The sequence below is a fragment of the Jatropha curcas genome, chromosome 10 (assembly GCF_041381405.1).
Source record: "Jatropha curcas cultivar XTBG-Jc1 chromosome 10, XTBG_Jcur_1.0, whole genome shotgun sequence".
NCBI lineage: Eukaryota > Viridiplantae > Streptophyta > Magnoliopsida > Malpighiales > Euphorbiaceae > Jatropha > Jatropha curcas.
This window is the reverse complement of record NC_143160.1, coordinates 3,957,157-3,974,782: the sequence shown is the minus strand read 5'-3', so window position 1 is coordinate 3,974,782 and position 17,626 is coordinate 3,957,157. Positions and strand designations below refer to the sequence as shown.

Sequence of the window (17,626 nt, the reverse complement as noted above, 5' to 3'; positions counted from 1 at the left end):
CACCAGTTCGAAGAAAAATATATTTTTAAACTTTAGATGCCGTCTATGTACGTGCGAATATCTACTAAGCCGCGACGGAGAATCCTGTAACCTAATTTGAATTCAAAAGAATCTGTTTTCAGGATTTTTTCCACAGAAATGGAAAATCCTCTTAATTAATTCTATATTATCCTTTTATTTATTTCTTTCTTTTCATTTTTCTGATAAAAATTGGCTCGAGAACATCACCACTTAATTTCATTTTTCCAATTGCATACGTTACTGAAGATTTGTCTCTTTTGATTGTTTTTTCTGTGGCTGTGATTTCACAGCTAGAATGAATCTGGAGCATATCTCGATTATATTCTTTCTCCTCTTTAAAAATAAGGAATGCAGAAACTGCGCATTAATTATAAGTTAAAGCTCCTCAGAGTTTTTCTTTAACTTAGATTTGCAGGAAGCCATGGGTTTGATTGTTAAGTTGATGGATGTTGTTACTACCCTTACAGTACTTTTAGCACTTCCTCTACTTTTACTAGGTGTTGCTGCAGTGGAAGTTTTTTTATCCTGAGGTGGTAGAGTTTGGCAACCACTGGGCTATTTATAGAAGGTTTATGCATTTAAATAGGACTTCAACAGCTCTATCTCCATCTCCTCAGTTCAAGCTAGACTGAGGACAATGTTTTATCAAGTCCTGTTTATTATTCTTTTTTTTTTTCTTTTTCAAATGTCGATAAAATAAGTCCTATTTATTTTAATTAAATTAAATACAAGTTACATTATTCAATTGGATTTATTATTTATTTGGTATTAAATTCAGGGAGTAAATTGTATAAAAAAATTAAACTTTAGGCAAATTGTATATTATTGCCAAATTTGTTGAGAAAATCGCTATTTTTCCCGCCCTTCGGACTGGCTTCAAGCAGGAACAAACGGGAAAACTTTCCAAGTGGAGAAAAACTACGGCCGTTGCCAAACGACAACCAAGAAAAATATTCACTATGCGGCAAATTGTTACAACCACAATTATAAAATAGTTTTCTACCCGACACCCTCAAAAACACCCCAAATATTTTATATTCCAATGGACTCTAAGAGACTTGCTCTAAATCCCTAATATAAAACACATTCAAATGTTTTGGTGTGTTTAAAAACCTAAACATTAGCTTCCTTTTATAATTAAACCTACCATCCTCTTTTGCTCGTCTCACCGATATATGATTGAGCAAAACCTTTCTTTCTTTTTTTTTTATTTGTTTTCAAACAAAGGCGGCTAACAAAATTTAGTAGACAGATTCAGCCTTATTATTCTTTTTTTTTTTGACAGCTAACGGGTTGGTAAAAGCCAATCTCACTCGAGCACCAGTTCGAAGAAAAATATATTTTTAAACTTTAGATGCCGTCTATGTACGTGCGAATATCTACTAAGCCGCGACGGAGAATCCTGTAACCTAATTTGAATTCAAAAGAATCTGTTTTCAGGATTTTTTCCACAGAAATGGAAAATCCTCTTAATTAATTCTATATTATCCTTTTATTTATTTCTTTCTTTTCATTTTTCTGATAAAAATTGGCTCGAGAACATCACCACTTAATTTCATTTTTCCAATTGCATACGTTACTGAAGATTTGTCTCTTTTGATTGTTTTTTCTGTGGCTGTGATTTCACAGCTAGAATGAATCTGGAGCATATCTCGATTATATTCTTTCTCCTCTTTAAAAATAAGGAATGCAGAAACTGCGCATTAATTATAAGTTAAAGCTCCTCAGAGTTTTTCTTTAACTTAGATTTGCAGGAAGCCATGGGTTTGATTGTTAAGTTGATGGATGTTGTTACTACCCTTACAGTACTTTTAGCACTTCCTCTACTTTTACTACCGTATCTTGTTTTCAAGGCGCTGAGACATGTTAAACGAACTATATTCAGCGAAAATGTCGCCGGCAAAGTAATACTAATCACTGGAGCATCTTCAGGAATTGGCGAGGTTTGCAACCTATGTTAGTTTCTATGAATTTCATAAAGCTTTATAGAACTTATTTTGAATTCTGTTTTTGGGTATTGTGTTTTGTGGGCATAAAGCATATTGCTTATGAGTATGCAAGGAAAGGAGCTCGTTTGGCTCTTGCTGCTAGAAGAGAGGACCGTCTTCAAGCTGTTGCCGATAAAGCCCGGAAACTGGGATCGCCGGATGTGATTGCGATGCGCACGGATGTTTCCAGGATTGAAGACTGCAAGAGATTTATTGATGAGGCCTTTAACCATTTTGGCCGATGTAAGTTCAGGTTGAGAAATTTGTTTATCAATACATATGATTTTAATTTTGTGATAGTTGTAAAAAATCTTATGCAACAGTGGACCATCTGGTTAATAATGCTGGAATTGCTCCAAGATCCATGCTTGAAGATTGTTATGATTTCTCCTCTTTTGTTCCCGTTATGGTAATATCTTTGACTTGTTTTTTGTTGGATTTTTGAGGTCATTTATATTGATTGAATTTGATTGATAGAATTTAAATTTAATCATTCCAGGAATTTACGAAATTTTTTTTATCTGGATGAGAAAAAATAGATCACAATCTATGGAATTGATTAACTCTATTAAGGCTTCAATTCTCACTTTAAAAAAATGCCACTTGCTTAAAACGATAACGTAATAGATTATCATTTCTCTTTTCTTTATGTTGGCAGGACGTGAATTTCTGGGGTTCAGTACGTTGCAGTCAATTAGCCGTTCCATATCTAAGGAAGAACAGAGGGAAAATTGTGGTGATAGCATCAATAGCTCCTTGGTTATCGACGCCCAAATTGAGCTTCTACAATGTAAGAAATCACATATAACTATATAAGACCTTGGTGTACGTATAAATACATAGCAGCTTCTTAATTTCTTAGCCATATAATTAATTAATTAGAGGTGTTGATTGAAATGGATTCAGGCAAGCAAGGCAGCCTTGATAAGCTTTTATGAGACAATGAGGATTGAATGTGGTTCGCATATTGGAATAACTATTGTAATTCCTGGCTTGATTGAGTCGGAAATTACTACACCTGATTTCCTATCAGAGGTATATGTATATGATTCGGTATCTGTGTGTTTACGAAATGAATTTGTTTACTAATTATTTTTAATGACGACGACAGTTTGGAGCAGAATCCGCCGCAGTTGAATCAACTCAAGTATGTGCAAAGGCAATTGTGAACAGTGCAAGACGAGGAGATATGTACTTGACAGTGCCATCAGGGATGAAAGTGATGTTTTTGTTAAAGACGTTTTGCCCCGAATTGCTGGAGAGGTTGTTTCGTTGGCATATGATCGATAAACGGAGGGCAGCCGACAAGAAAGCATAGGTTCAAAATTCAGAGCATTTTTATTTATCTTGTAACGTGCATTGCTAGAGGTTGAGTCTTGATTTCTCCACCTACATAGAGCTTTCCATGTAAAACAAAAAATTAATCAAGCAGATTCTGTTTAATCTTCATACTTCACGAATAAAAGAATCAATTAGCCTCAAGACAGACATTTCTAATTTTTTGTCTCAAGGAAATCTATAAAATTTGCAATTTGTTTTCTCCGACACAAAATATGGGTACGGATTGTATAAACTGTTTCTTGTACAAGAAAACCATCACAGATCATTTAGTATAATTTATTCTTCATAAGTTCCGGTTCTTTTACCCCAACTCCCCACCCCTTTTTCTTTTTCTCTCTACTTCTAAATGAAAAAATATTACTCCCTCAAATAAATTAATTTCATAATTTTTAAGGTTAACACAATCCTAAATCGTTGACTAAACATATATACTGTTAATGCCAAGAAAGCCCACACGTAACTTCTGTTTTATTGCTCCTTCGTATACACCGGACGGCTGGATAAATAACATTTGCAATCCATCGAACCAAACACAAACTATATGTACACGCGTGTTCCATCTCCTCCATGCAAAACTGGTACGTGTCAGAACAGCAATACTTCTTAACTCTATTTGTTCACATCAAGTACTTGAGCTCCATCACTCTCTCTTCTTCAGCAACTACTACAGAAGCCATGGATTTGATAAATAAGTTAATGAATATTGTGTTTGCCCCTCTTGCGGTACTAGCACTCTACCACTTCTTGCCAACTTATCATTTTTTCAAGTATCTCCTCTCAACTTATAACAAAATATTCAGTGAAGATGTATCAGGAAAAGTAGTCCTCATCACCGGAGCATCTTCTGGCATCGGCGAGGTTTGTTATAATCAACTATTAACCGTCGAACATTAATATCCCTATCTTGATGTCTTTTAATTTTTTTTTCGCTTAATGTGCTTGGCGCTTGAAACTTTGAAGCATTTGGCATACGAGTATGCAAGAAGAGGGGCTTGCTTAGCCCTTGTTGCAAGAAGAAAGCACCGTCTCCAGGTTGTTGCTGCCATCGCTGAGGAGATTGGGTCACCTGATGCTATTATCCTTCCTGGAGATGTTACCAAGACTAACGATTGTCAAGAGTTTGTGGATGCCACGGTCAAGCACTTCGGTCGTTGTAAATTGGAATAAGAAACTTTTCTCTCTCTATATGTATAGACTTTCATGCAATAGAAAACCAGACGAGTCTTAAAACAATTTAAATTTCCAAAAAACAAGAAAACTTTTTTTTTTATGGGAAATTAATGTTAAATCTTGGACGGTCTTTGTTTATTAACAGTGGATCACCTAGTAGCCAACGCTGGGGTTACTCCCGTGAGCATGTTTGAAGATGTCCCTGACATCACTAATTTTACTCCAACAATGGTATGTTTGAATTTGATGATGATAACATGAGAATATATAGGATTTGAATACAGAATCGAGTCTCTACTAACGTCCTAAATCCTATTGTTTCCATAGGACATAAACTTTTGGGGTTCAGTATATAGCTCCCATTTTGCAATTCCGCACTTAAAAAGGACCAAAGGGAAGATCATAGTTATCGCCTCATGTGCCTCATGGCTGCCTACTCCAAGAATGAGTTTCTATAATGTAAGATATCCCATCAGTATCTCTCATGTTAATGTATACATATTCCTGTGACAAATGCCAGGTTTATGATGGTTTTTAGGCGAGTAAAGCAGCACTTGTGAGCATGTACGAGACACTCAGGATAGAATTGGCCCCAGAAATAGGAATAACAATAGTTACTCCAGGATTGATCGAATCGGAAATGACTGGAGGAAAATTCCTAAACCAGCAAGGCCAGTTAGAAGCGGATCAAGAAATGAGAGATGTAGGCTTATACGAACATTATCATGTTATACTCGTGTTAGTAGTTCTTCGAATTATATTATATTCTTCCACCTGTAACTTACAGAATTTTTATGGTAGCTTCGAATCAGTGTGATGCCAGTAGAGTCCACTCCAGAGTGTGCCAAAGCAATTGTGAAGAGTGCATGCCGTGGAGAGAAATACTTGACAGAACCCGATTGGTACCGTGCAATATTCTTTTGGAAGGTGTTCTGCCCTGACGTAATAGAGTGGAGCAACCGCTTCTTTTTAATGCCCGGACCTGGCCGGTCAGAAAGAGATACAATTAGCAAGAATATTGTTGATGTGGTGACAAAGGTGAAGGAATTTCTAATATCAAGCATAGGAACTGCAGAATTTCCAGATCTTGTGCCTTGCATTGGATAATAGAAGCTTCCTGCATCATGCAGAGGAAAAAGTCTGAGAATGGCGATGTAAATATTAAAGTTTACATTTTCCTATCAAGTGACATATACATCGGGATGTCTTGGCAAGTGGCCCATGTTAATATCAAAAGAACAAATCATCTTAACTGTGATGCAGTTGCGGATGGTACAATAATAATACAAAAGAATGTGGTATATGTGAAAATTTTCATGAAAAAACGTTTTCGATGGAGAATAATAAAACGAGTATGAATGAGGGTGTTAATGTATGTCTGATTGCCACAGCACGACCTTGGGTGATCTCAACTCTAATTTGGTTGGCTTCATATTTGCAAGGAACACTGTTATCGCTTTACTGTTTTCTAAGGGTAAACAGTAGCTTGCGTCCTCCCACTGGCAAATGATCTAGACACTTAACCATCCTTGCTCGGATAATATCATTTGACTAGCCCAGATCAACATGCATGTGCGTATGATTCAGACGCAATACCCACAAGTTCCATCAACATGTCTGATCATTCCATGTACAACTGACCAAGAAGCTGAATACCAGGTACGACTGTCAAACTTTCATCACTTAACAAGTTTTCATGCCTTTCCATTATGCCTTCTGAGCAAGATTGAGATCCACGAATCTGCATAACCAAGCTCAAGGAAGTTCCTCTAGCATGAAATACTGCACATATGGCATCAACTTTAGCTGTCCGTTTTCTGAGACCAAGCATTAATGCAAGAAGGCAATCATGGTGATAACTCAATGGGATCTGACAAGGGTCGCTGCAGTGTCTGAGCAGGAGCAGAAGACTTCAGTCTTCTCATAAGCAACCAAGCATTTGAAGCTGAACACCCTTGGTTCATCTCTAGGGCAATTGGAGTAGGCGAGGTTCGACTTATTTCTACACGCATCGTGCCCTGGACCAAAACATTTTTTCCAAATAATGATTTATGGGTAACAAAGATACAAGCTAATCCCCAGTTAAAACTCATGGCTGATAAAAAGTTATCTGGTACCTCAAAATTCACTAAGAATATTTGGAACTGCCTCAGTGTCTCTTTCATACCACCGACTCTCTTGGCATCTGAAGAAGAAAGAGCTCCAGTGACTTCCTCAGGAGATTGGCCTATTCCCTTCTGTACAACCTGAAGAGTAAAAATATTGAGTCAATATGTTAAATTCTAGCACCCTAACAAGATCGATGTGCAAAAATTCAAAATAACCGCACATTGTGATCGATTAGGATCTCAGAAATGAGGCTGCCATCATCAACGTAAACCCGAAGCTCATATGTTGTTCTCTGCTTATACTGGAATCCCTTTACTCCAGTCAAAAAGCACTGCAAAGTTTTGGTTACAATTTTAGAAATTAATAACAAGAGTGCCATTATATGTTTCACGTAAATAAATTCACAAGATCACAATTACAGCCATATGAAATAGTCAATATTTGAAAATACGAGTCATAACTAAGAAAATATGTTAAGCTAAGTCGCTCTTAATTTCTTTGCGAAGAATTGCGTTTTCATGTTACTATAAGCTAAATGAATTGTGCCATTAATCCAAATATCAGCACAAAGGAAATATAAATAGTGATATAATTGGACTGCTTTAGGCCTCAATCACAAACCAGGTGCATAACTGTATTTTGTTTACTGGAAAAAAGATGTGTGTTGACACTAACACTGTTTTTCTCATCCATGTATTTTTGTTGTGTGCAACCAAAGCAAGAAAATATTTCCACCTTAATTATTCCTTGAACAGAAGATGCTTTTTCCTTCATTGCAGCCCATTTAGCTGACAAACTGGCCAAGTATGTAAAAGGGATTCCTCGATCTGCAGATAACATGAGAGGGTGTTCAATCTCGTTGACCGTATGGACATCCTCATGATCCGAAATGACATCAGAATACTGGTTTGAAACAGCATTTTCCCTGTCAAAGGAAGTATCAATGTGCATCCCTTCAACATCAGAAACAACATCAGATAACGTATTAGGCATGTTGTTGCCTGAGCCCATTGGAGCAGCAAATTCTTCTGTAGTGCTTTGATTGGTTCCATGGCCAGGTGCAGCCACATTGGCACCTAGAAAACACGCATAGAAGCAAAAAGAAACTTTAAATTTGCTCCCTTTTCAAGTTAAAAAAGAACATAGCTAATAATACCAATAAAACCTAATTATACACATTCTACGTTAAAACACGGGAGCAAACTGGCATGTAATGCACTAAAACTACAACTTTTGGCTATTATATCAACAAGAATGGAAATTTGCCACGGTGAGCATAGTGCTTAAAGTAACCAAGTAAAAAAAGAAAAAAAATATTCTGAAAGATACAGATGAAAATCTAAAGCCAGTTGGAGGCAACATATTAGCTACAACAAGAATATATGTATATAGCTATTCATATTTAAAACTAATACCATAATAAAATGAATGCCAGTATAAAGTGATTCAGCTCAAAGTCAACCGTCAAAAACGTGGTATTTAGTATTGAAATATTCAGAGACAGGAACTTTCAACTTGTGATGTAAGGAAGACAAAAGAGAAATGGCAAGAACGGAAAGAGAAAAAGAGTCTGTAGGTACTTAAAAATGTTTATGCAGTTCCCATTCCCCATTTTCAATTAGCAAAACAAAAACTAAGATTGCAAATTAACATATAGTACCATTAACCTCTTCACATTCTTCCTCGAGATTATATGTAAATAATACCCGTCAAAATGCAACTTTGAGCATGCAACAGAACTAAGCTATGTAACTTACATTGCAATAAGAAGGGGAAGAGAGAAAGCCAACCTCGATCATCTGCCAGAAAGGGGGTTGCACCTTGTAATACAGAACTATTGGTGGATCCAAGAACATTAGAACTATTGGTGTGTCCATGGGCATTGACAGAAGTATTGGTGTGTCCATGAACATTAACAGAACGATTGGCATTTCCAGGTGGAATGCTATTTCCGAGAACAGTAGCAGAGTTATTGGCATGACCTAGGACATTGGCAGAACTATTGGTATTTCCAGGAGCATGAACACCATTAGTGGGCCATGCAGCCAGTGTTGCTCTAGTTGCTAAAGGAGGAACCACTCCTGTCTTTGATCTATATAAAAGAAGTAAACATAATATCAATGTTTGAAGGAGTCAAACAGGTGACAAATATTACCCTTAAGGATCAGGGCTCAATTCAGTTAAAAGGCAATCAAAATAATACAACCAAAAACAGCCAAAGCAGATCAGAAGTTTATTATTCAAACTGATAATATTGAGTAAACCAATCGTGGATTGAGGTTTACGGATCAACCTATTTGGTAATTTTTTTCAATCATAAGCAAGTTTCATATCCACAAGATGCTGCAAAGTCAAGCAGGACTAGTATAGTGTTTAATTTGCACCAAAATCATTTCCTCAAAGTTTAACCATTTAAAGAAGGTGACACAAGCAAGCAGGTAATTCTGTCTTTCACACAAAATACACTTTTAGAGGCTAGAATCAGCAATATTATGAGAGAAAACATATGAAATCATACAGAAATAGAATAATGCAAAGCAACACAAGGAATTGTAAGAAGCTCTAAATATGCAAGACAACCTACATCTGAGACTTCAAATGTACCTTTTTCCCCTTGGCGGCTTATTTACTTCATCAACAAGTCGTTGTCGTGCTGCTTCCAATTCATCAACCATCCCTCCTAGAACTTCTAAAGCTTCAGGGACCAGCATTAGAAGCCCATGCCGTATATGAACGTTACAAATTACAACCTGCAAGAAAAAATTAGAAAACATTTCCAACTCTGTTTGTTGAAAAAACACTTGTGCATGAAAGGCATCACATTTGGCACATTATTTATATCATAATTTATTTTCTTCTCAGCGAGCTGTTTGAGCACCTTATATTCACATCAACAATAATAGTCATTTCAAATTTGACAAGGTTAATAAAATCAATCACTAAATTTCCAATTTATAAGTCGTCCCCTCAATTATAACGGGTATTACTTAATGATCGTTGCCATCTATTGTAGCAAACCAGCATAAGGAACAAGAAACACGCTATTTGAACAGAATTATGCAGAAGAAAGGTCTCTAAAGAAAACACCGCTGCTGTCTTATCTATATGTGACCTCGTATCTTTGCAAGAACCAGAACTCACTGTTAGCAAAAGGATATTCCAATTGTATAACATTGAAAATCAGTAGGGAACCTTCAATCCTGCAGGGGCTAAGACTTGGAGTTCCTTGATAGGCCTATACTCCATGCCAAAAACACGTTGAACTCCATCAGTCATGGACAATTTGAGGCACCTCTTGATCCCGGGAGGAGCTTCTTGGTACCTGCCTTTGAGAGGAGAACTAATGTTTACAATCTCATCAACCTGGGGACATGCGATTCACTGTGATCAGAAATTTCTACACAAAAACATAAGTAAACACAATACACGAAAGAGTAACTTTCACAGTAAAACACGTAAAATTTGACAAGAAAAAAACAGAAATGACTTCCTCGAACACAAAGAAACTATGCTATAATATTAAACTTAAAAACATTGGCAATAAAATTGAATTACACCTGCAACACCAATGGCCCAGGGAGGACAACAAGATGCATAGAATCCACATTTGTGGGAAGCACACCGCTGCCACAGTGATTCATATCCGAAAACAGAAAGTGCTGGAAACAAAGCTTGGCCTTGCCCGCAACATCAAGGCCCCGGACAGAGCTCTCAAGTCCATGCAGGCAAGAATCTAACCACTCTCTCTTCAAATTCAATCCCATCGTCAATAGAAAATCACCAACTGGACAACCGGAGCTCACCTGATGCACAAGAGGCGGTTGCTGCTGAGAATTATTAGAAACCGTATCAGGTGGATGAGATGACGGAGTAAGGTTGTCGGACGCATCAACGAATTCGTCGTCTGAGATAGGAACTGGTTCGGGAGCGTTAGGGTTAGGGTTTTGTGGCGAGTGATTGACAGCAGGCTCTTGCCAGAAACGAACTTCATTCTCATGCTCTTTTTCTTGTTGTTGAGGTAGTAGTTGTGGCGGTGCTGGTTGATTTTCCTGATCTTCGTCGTCATCGGAGTAAGAGCGAAGCATAAGGCGTCTCCTCGGCATTTTATGTCTTTGGAAGTGTAAGAAAGGAACTGCAACTTTCGGATTAGTAATTCTTTTCCCTCCACTTTGTTCTTATTAATTTCAAGTTGGAGAGGGAAAGTGGCAGCATTTTATGTTATATATATATAAGAGAGAGCTATGAGCTATCACTCAAAAGATAAAAAAAAAAGAAAAAAAAAGGCTTTTCTAGCGTTGATTTTAATGGGCTCGATTCATAAGCCAACATTTCAGAGGATATCAACGTGTTAGATATTTATGAATAGTGGGCCGGACTAGAATGTCGGCCCTTTCTTTATATGCTGATTAACCAAACTGTTTAGGCAGAATTTGGGACAAATAAATCCCAACCTAGGCTTGTAAACGAGCCCGAGGTCAAACTCGACTCAATATTTTATTGACCAGATTTTCAGCTCGTTAGAGACTTAGAGTTCATCTCCCTTATAATCTAAAATTAGAAAAAAAAAAAAAAGCCTTGAGCTCACCTTATTTATTCAGTGAGCTCGATGAATATATTTAAGCAGTTCATTAAACTTATAGAATGAGGTTTTTTCAAATTAAATCTGGAGTAATTTTTTCGAATTAAACCTTAATACAAAGCTTCTATTCTCTTTTTTTTTTTTTTTTTAATATTTCCCTCTCTTTAAAAAGAGGAAAATTTTCAAAAGAACAAATTTTTGCTATTAATTAATAATAGACTACTAAAATACTCAAAGATTTATTTGTAAATATGTTAAAGAATTTATGGCAAGTGTTACTTATAATGTTTAAAATGTGAAACATTAGGTTAAGATTTTCATTTAATGACTCGAGATAATTATTTGGTCATTTAAAATCGTGCTTTTACTTATCTTAAAATAATGATTACGTCGTTATCTTAAAAATATCAGTACGAACATCTTTCGAAAAATCAAATTTATCTTATTTATCATTATCTATCCTCTTAATAATCCATCACCTTAATTTTACTTTTATCAATTAATAATGAAAAGTTAAAGAGTGATAGAATATGTAGATGATAGTTGCTGCCGCAAAGAAATGGACAATTTACCAAACAAGCAAACAGATTAAATTGGTGATTTTACAATTGTCGAGAAGACCCCTTCCGTACGATGTCATTTGTCGGCAAAAAGATTACAGCAACCTCCGCAACACTCGCTATCTCTGGGATCTACACATAATTATGAGCCAAACCCATGATTAGCATATAAATAATGTACCTATAATAGCGGCTAAATTAATTAGTTTTAAGCATAATCAGAGAACAAAGTGGTCGATACATGTCAGTTTGCCTATGGATCTATCTTTTAGAATTTTGCACAGCTACACCTAACCATTGGGGAATGAAGAACACAAAATAGAACATCTACACGTGGAAAAGACTAGCACATGATCTTTTGCTCTGTGTTGAACTCTAATTGGCTAGGATTCACTAATCTTTAATACGAATGGCGATCGTAGTGCTGTGGTGAGTGCATAAGTGAGCACTTTCACGCTAATTTGTAATTGTAGGATTTATCCAATCAATCGCATATTTCTTTTTGTAATTCTTTTAAAATATAAAATAGTCGAACTCAGGTTTGTTGATATATATATATATATATATATATATATATATATATATATATATATATATATATATTTTAAGGAATATTGATAATATTAATATTTTAATTATTGAGAATTTTAGATAGTATGATAGTATCCTATTAATCACCTCTAAATCCCTAAAAAATATCCATTAATAGCATGATAATGTGTTTCAATCATTTTTAATTATTATGAAAAAATAAAATGTTGCTGTTACTGCGGAACACCGATGGAGTAGTAATTAGTAAGTTAGATTCCTAAAAACAAATATGGAAAGTTAGGTTTTATAATCTTCTTTTTATATTAGATTACCATTTTTGTTAGGATATCTTTTCCTATTTAACAATGTTAGGATTTAGTTTCCTTTTTTATTATAAACCAGTACTCTCTTCTTCTGTCTATAAATGGACATTGTAGATGTATTGATTGTTTACAAAAGAGAGAAGTTCATAGTAACTTAGAAAGAAAAGCAGAGAGAGAAAAGCTCAAAGAAGAAGAAGAGGCAAGTTTTGAAATGGAAGGCAAAGGGGGAGGAATGTTGGGTGCGGTGGTGGTAGCTATGATAGTGGCGGTAGGGCTGTTGGTTTTTGGTGGGAATGTCGTTGAGGGTTCATTTAGCATTAAGCTCGACCCATGCACGGTTGATCGGTGCATTGCTGAATGCAAAAAAGTCTTGAAAGAAAAGTTCCTCAGTGCAAGTTGCGTAACTGGGAATGGAGGAAATTTCTGCAACTGCTTAGGATGATAATTAATCTCAGATAATATTAATGAATAATGGATGTATTTACAATAAGTTGTACCAGAGTGTTCAGTTTCTTGCTTTTGCTAAAACAGCTAGCACTTGGACTACGGGAGACAGAAAACTTACCTGAAAGAAGTTAGGTAACTGCCTCTCAAATTGTTAATTACAACTCTGTTAGCTTAATAAGACTGCCCGATGCATGTTCTGTTTGTTTTATATATGATTTCTCACTTCCGAGCGTCTGCTCTAATAAATCTGCTGACCAAAGAAAGATCTCAAAATTAACTATACAGATACCTAAAAAATTGAATGATATAGTTAAAACTAATAAATTAATTGGATTTTATAGCCTACGTTTTCAAGTGGAAGATTGTTAATTCATTTCATTAGGTTGCAAGTTTTTATTACTTCGACTGCTGCTAAATTGAGAATGGCAAATGGTTGGTGAGATGATGAAATTATAGTTCGAACTAACTAAACAGACAGCCCCTGTTGCCAGTACTGCCCATTCCATTAGCATAGGGCCAAGACAGCCCACCATCCTCACTGGCCCTCAGCGGCCAACCCAACTCACTTTAAGTACTCCATCTGATGAAACAGCTGGGTGTCTATTAATTACTTTACCAACGAAAAGAAAATGCTGGTTTAATTTTGTGTTGTTAAATGTTAATGTAACATAACTGTACATGGATGGATGATGAATATGCTAAATGGAGAAAGAAGACGAAGTTGGAGAATTGATGGATTATTCCAGCTTTGATATCTATTGCCAAGTTTATCGTCAGTCTATCGCTAAATTTGCTAAATGCTACCTGTTTTTCCTTTTTAATTAACGAAGGCTAACTACCAGCATTGCATTTACTCTTCCATTCAGTTCCAACATCATCGTCTTGCCTTTTAAGTTGGTCATTTTCGTACCTTAAATATCCTGTCTAAATCCAAGAGTCAATCCATGACCTTATCCTTTGCTTATAACTTAGTAATAATATTAAGGAAAAATACAATACAGTCTCTTGATCTAGGAAATATAATTAATCGGTTTTTTTATTTTAAGAAATAAATTAAAATGTCTTTATAGTTTACTTCCGTTAGACAACGTTCTTCCGTCTAATTTTTATATATTTTTTTCACATTTTGACATATTTTAAAAAATATAATAATGAATTAATTATATTTTTAAAACTACATGAACAGTACTATATTTTATTTGATATAAAATTTTAATATCTCTCATCTAAACTCTATATTTTCTTATTGATTTAAAAAAGGATACAGTAATGTAACAAAAAGCAAAATATATGAACAAATTTGATATATTTTTTATAATATTAATTAATCATATAAAATTTAAAATTTGAAATTAAACTTTTCTCAGTATTGGCAATTAAAATGAATCTCCTTAAAAAATATTAATAATTTTTGTATAATTTTTGTATTCACAAAAAGCGTTAGAGAAAATTAATCGGACCGCATTTAATTAACAAAATTAAAAGTCATTGACAACGTAGCCAAGGTGAAAATCAGGTAGAGCGGCGGAATAAAGGCCACGTGGTCTCTTTCTCATAAAGGTACGTACGGCCTCGAAAAGGATACTTTGTTCTTTGGATACGGGGAAATTTCACCTACAAGATCTGGAGAGGACAGGTTGCGGTTAATTATTGGCTCGTAGTCACTAGTTGAGTAGTATTTCAAAAGCTGATTTCCAATTGCAGAATCGCTTTTTCGATCCAATCGATAATCACGCTATATATATATGTCCTAACTGTTGTTTCATCCACTCAAGAATAAACACGTAACTAACTCACTGGCGTTGTACCTTCGCTACCTAGCTAGTTTAACCGCGTTTCAGGTTTCAGTTTTATTCTTTGCCCATCTCACTTCCGCTTCCATTAAAGTTTCACCTTCTCTTTCCGCGTAGTGCCTATATATATATATATATATATATACAAATAAGCCAGCCACTGGAGAAGTTTAACAAGTTTATAGTGCAGTGGGCTACTGCAAATTCTTCAAATTTGAATTGGATTGTTGTTTAGAGGTCTGTGAAGTCCACGAATGGATGATTGCGACGAGTATGCAAAGCTTATTAGGAGAATGAACTCTCCAAGGTAAATTTCTCTTCTCTCGAATGTCAATTCTCGTTTCTTTTTGCTTTTCAAGGTTTTGCTTTCTGCTATAATTACAATAATTTCTTTTTGGTACGAATCTTGCTTTTCAATTCCTATTTTGTTTTTGTAACTGACCTGAAACGTTTTAGTTTCTCTGTTTTGTCGGCAAAGTTTCAGTTAAGCTAGTTTTGGTAATAATTTGTTCACTAGATTGTATATACAGAAAGGGTATAGTGCTTTAGTTTTACTGCTGCTGTTTTTCTATTCTTAATTTCTCAGTGAATGAAACATATTTGGTTGCAGAGTGGTGATTGACAATGATGCTTGTGAGCACGCCACAGTCATACAGGTAGACCGTTAATTGATTTCACTACTTGGGTCGAGCAAAAAAGTTTTTACTAGCTAAGCTACCCAGTTTGTTATCATTTGTGTAGTTTATCAAGAATATACTGCTTGTAAAAGGTTTAACGGGAGAATATACTGCTTGTAAAAGGTTTAACGGGAGAATTTTATTGTTTAATAGGTGGATACTGTCAATAAACATGGTACTCTTCTCGAACTTGTTCAAGTCCTCACAGACCTAAACCTTGTGATAACAAAAGCATACATTTCTTCAGATGGAGTTTGGTTCATGGATGGTAAGGCTAATGAAAATCTGCATCCTTGGAGTAGTTATCACCTTTTTATTCAATTTGATCATGGATTTCAATTTCAGTGTTTTATGTGACTGGAAATGATGGAAACAAAGTTAAAGATGAAGGCATGCTTAATTACATACAGAAGGTATTTGATATTTTTCTTTACCTCAGTTCACTACTGACAAGTAGTATCAAATGGTACTACTCCACTTGGCAGCTAAATGATACTTGCATTGCAGGCTCTTGAAACAGATGCAGATGAAGTAAATAGGTCTGTTGGGTTGCTGCCCCCTAAAGCGCATACGTTAATCGAACTATCCGGCAAAGATAGGCCTGGTTTGTTATCTGAAGTGTCTGCAGTACTGACTGATTTGGGATGTAATGTGGTAAATGCTGAGATTTGGACAAACAATGCAAGAGCAGCAGCTATAATGCACATTACAGAACAGTCAACTGGGTATGCTGTTCAAGACCCGAAGCAGCTCTCTCTTATCAAGGAAATGCTTTGTAATGTTCTAAAAGGTAACAATGATTTCATGATCCCAAAGATATGTATTTGTCCCCAGGAAGAAACACCCACGGGGAGAAGATTGCATCGGATGATGTTTGCTGCTAGGGACTTTGAAAGGCCTCAGACGGACAGTGTAAAGGAAAACGGTACAGGACCTTATGTTGTCGTGTCGGATTGCGCTGATAGAGATTACACAGTCATTACAGTAAGGTGCAAAGATCGGCCAAAGCTATTGTTTGATATTGTTTTTGCTCTAACGGACATGCAGTATGTAGTTTTCCATGGGACAGTCATTGCTGGTTTAAACGAAGCTTATCAGGTACTTGTTTAACCCAATTTTATTCTACTCGAGCTCTCCGGCATCAAAATTTGTAGCTATTCTGTTTTTAACTATTAAAGTTTTGCAGGAATACTATATCAGGCATGTTGATGGATTCCCCATAAGCTCAGAAGCCGAGAGACAGAGAGTTGCAGAGTGTCTTCAGGCCGCCATTGAGAGGCGAGCATCGGAGGTATATATGAGCAAATTTGGCAATATGATTAAAGTAATAGATTTTATCTTGCTGATATTTATAATTACATCATATTTTATAAAATGATAACTCTTTTATCTCTTGCAGGGACTAGAACTAGAGCTATGCACAGATGATAGATTTGGACTTCTATCAGAGATTACAAGGATACTTCGTGAAAATGGGTTGAACATTAAAAGAGCAGAAATATCAACGAAGGATGGGAAAGTAAAAGATAGTTTCTTAGTCACAGATGTGTCCGGTAACCCTGTTGACCCCAAAATTGTCCATTTGATTCAGCAACAGGTTGGGAATACAGAATTACTTGTGAGAGGGAAGTTAAATGTCCCACAGAAATTTCCTCAAGAGACGCCTAGAAGTTTCCTCTTTGGAAGCTTTTTCAAATGTCGAAGTTTCCAAAATTTTGGACTAGTTAAATCCCACTCATAGTCAGTGACTAAAATACAGAGGACTAGCCTACTTATACTCTCAAGGAGTGAAACTAAAGATTCGAGTTAATTATCTATCCGGTAGAAGTTATTTTCTAAGCTTCTTGTCATTTCTCTTGGTTTTGCAACAGTAAATTAAGAGATTGAAATTGGTTTGTGCAGGTGAGAGAAAAAGTGACAGTGTACAGAATTTTTATCATTTCAGATAAAAGGAAAAAGAAATGTCAGATATACATGTATTATGTTTTATCCATCAATCACAGATTCCATACCCGTTTTTTTTACCCTGGCTTCTTATTTTGATATGGGGCAAAAGAATGCAAGCTAAAGATATTGATCAATATGCA

The 17,626-nt window shown here is 35.7% G+C and overlaps 3 protein-coding genes and 1 pseudogene across 6 annotated transcripts; 3 read left to right on the top strand and 1 right to left on the bottom strand.

Annotated features, from left to right (window-relative positions):
• The first annotated feature begins 1,314 nt into the window (after positions 1 to 1,314).
• On the top strand, positions 1,315 to 3,491 carry LOC149492947 (11-beta-hydroxysteroid dehydrogenase-like 4A). The gene is made up of 6 exons (XM_089715364.1): positions 1,315 to 1,964; positions 2,060 to 2,252; positions 2,333 to 2,418; positions 2,668 to 2,799; positions 2,916 to 3,044; positions 3,121 to 3,491. Exons 1-6 carry the CDS (start codon positions 1,782 to 1,784, stop codon positions 3,325 to 3,327), a joined length of 930 nt encoding a protein of 309 aa, XP_089571490.1. The 5' UTR covers positions 1,315 to 1,781; the 3' UTR covers positions 3,328 to 3,491.
• Positions 3,492 to 4,001: 510 nt separating this feature from the next.
• Positions 4,002 to 5,895, top strand: LOC149492946 (11-beta-hydroxysteroid dehydrogenase A-like; annotated as a pseudogene). The gene is made up of 6 exons (XR_016318460.1): positions 4,002 to 4,208; positions 4,311 to 4,503; positions 4,666 to 4,751; positions 4,848 to 4,979; positions 5,059 to 5,223; positions 5,322 to 5,895. The product of XR_016318460.1 is annotated as an 11-beta-hydroxysteroid dehydrogenase A-like (transcript).
• Positions 5,230 to 10,833, bottom strand: RMI1 (recQ-mediated instability protein (DUF1767)). 3 transcript variants are annotated; one of them, XR_016318459.1, is made up of 9 exons: positions 10,187 to 10,833; positions 9,822 to 9,992; positions 9,234 to 9,379; positions 8,387 to 8,721; positions 7,365 to 7,705; positions 6,850 to 6,960; positions 6,638 to 6,766; positions 5,918 to 6,538; positions 5,230 to 5,637 (listed from the first exon to the last, which is right to left on the bottom strand). XR_016318459.1 is itself a non-coding variant. In XM_089715362.1 (8 exons), exons 1-8 carry the CDS (start codon positions 10,730 to 10,732, stop codon positions 6,368 to 6,370), a joined length of 1,950 nt encoding a protein of 649 aa, XP_089571488.1. In that variant the 5' UTR covers positions 10,733 to 10,833; the 3' UTR covers positions 5,668 to 6,367. The 3 variants fall into 3 exon arrangements, 2 of the variants coding, with proteins under 2 accessions (XP_089571488.1, XP_089571489.1); XM_089715362.1 differs by lacking the exon at positions 5,230 to 5,637 and having other exon boundaries at positions 5,668 to 6,538; XM_089715363.1 differs by lacking the exon at positions 5,230 to 5,637 and having other exon boundaries at positions 5,668 to 6,538; positions 8,420 to 8,721; positions 10,187 to 10,832.
• Positions 10,834 to 14,821: 3,988 nt separating this feature from the next.
• Positions 14,822 to 17,563, top strand: LOC149492944 (ACT domain-containing protein ACR6-like). Its single transcript, XM_089726983.1, has 7 exons — positions 14,822 to 15,169; positions 15,473 to 15,518; positions 15,693 to 15,807; positions 15,885 to 15,952; positions 16,047 to 16,637; positions 16,726 to 16,830; positions 16,939 to 17,563. The coding sequence occupies exons 1-7, from the start codon at positions 15,117 to 15,119 to the stop codon at positions 17,278 to 17,280; spliced, it is 1,320 nt and encodes a 439-aa protein (XP_089583109.1). The 5' UTR covers positions 14,822 to 15,116; the 3' UTR covers positions 17,281 to 17,563.
• Positions 17,564 to 17,626: the final 63 nt, after the last annotated feature.

Coding starts and splice junctions, on each gene's coding strand:
- RMI1 (XM_089715362.1), bottom strand. CDS start 10,732: ATGCCGAGGAGACGCCTTATGCTTCGCTCTTACTCCGATGACGACGAA. Junction 8,722..9,233: donor AAGCCGCCAAGGGGAAAAAG/GTACATTTGAAG, acceptor TCTTTTATATAG/ATCAAAGACAGGAGTGGTTC. Junction 6,961..7,364: donor CTGTTCAAGGAATAATTAAG/GTGGAAATATTT, acceptor AAAACTTTGCAG/TGCTTTTTGACTGGAGTAAA.
- LOC149492944 (XM_089726983.1), top strand. CDS start 15,117: ATGGATGATTGCGACGAGTATGCAAAGCTTATTAGGAGAATGAACTCT. Junction 16,638..16,725: donor GTTTAAACGAAGCTTATCAG/GTACTTGTTTAA, acceptor AAAGTTTTGCAG/GAATACTATATCAGGCATGT. Junction 16,831..16,938: donor TTGAGAGGCGAGCATCGGAG/GTATATATGAGC, acceptor TATCTCTTGCAG/GGACTAGAACTAGAGCTATG.
- LOC149492947 (XM_089715364.1), top strand. CDS start 1,782: ATGGGTTTGATTGTTAAGTTGATGGATGTTGTTACTACCCTTACAGTA. Junction 1,965..2,059: donor CATCTTCAGGAATTGGCGAG/GTTTGCAACCTA, acceptor GTGGGCATAAAG/CATATTGCTTATGAGTATGC. Junction 2,419..2,667: donor CCTCTTTTGTTCCCGTTATG/GTAATATCTTTG, acceptor TTATGTTGGCAG/GACGTGAATTTCTGGGGTTC.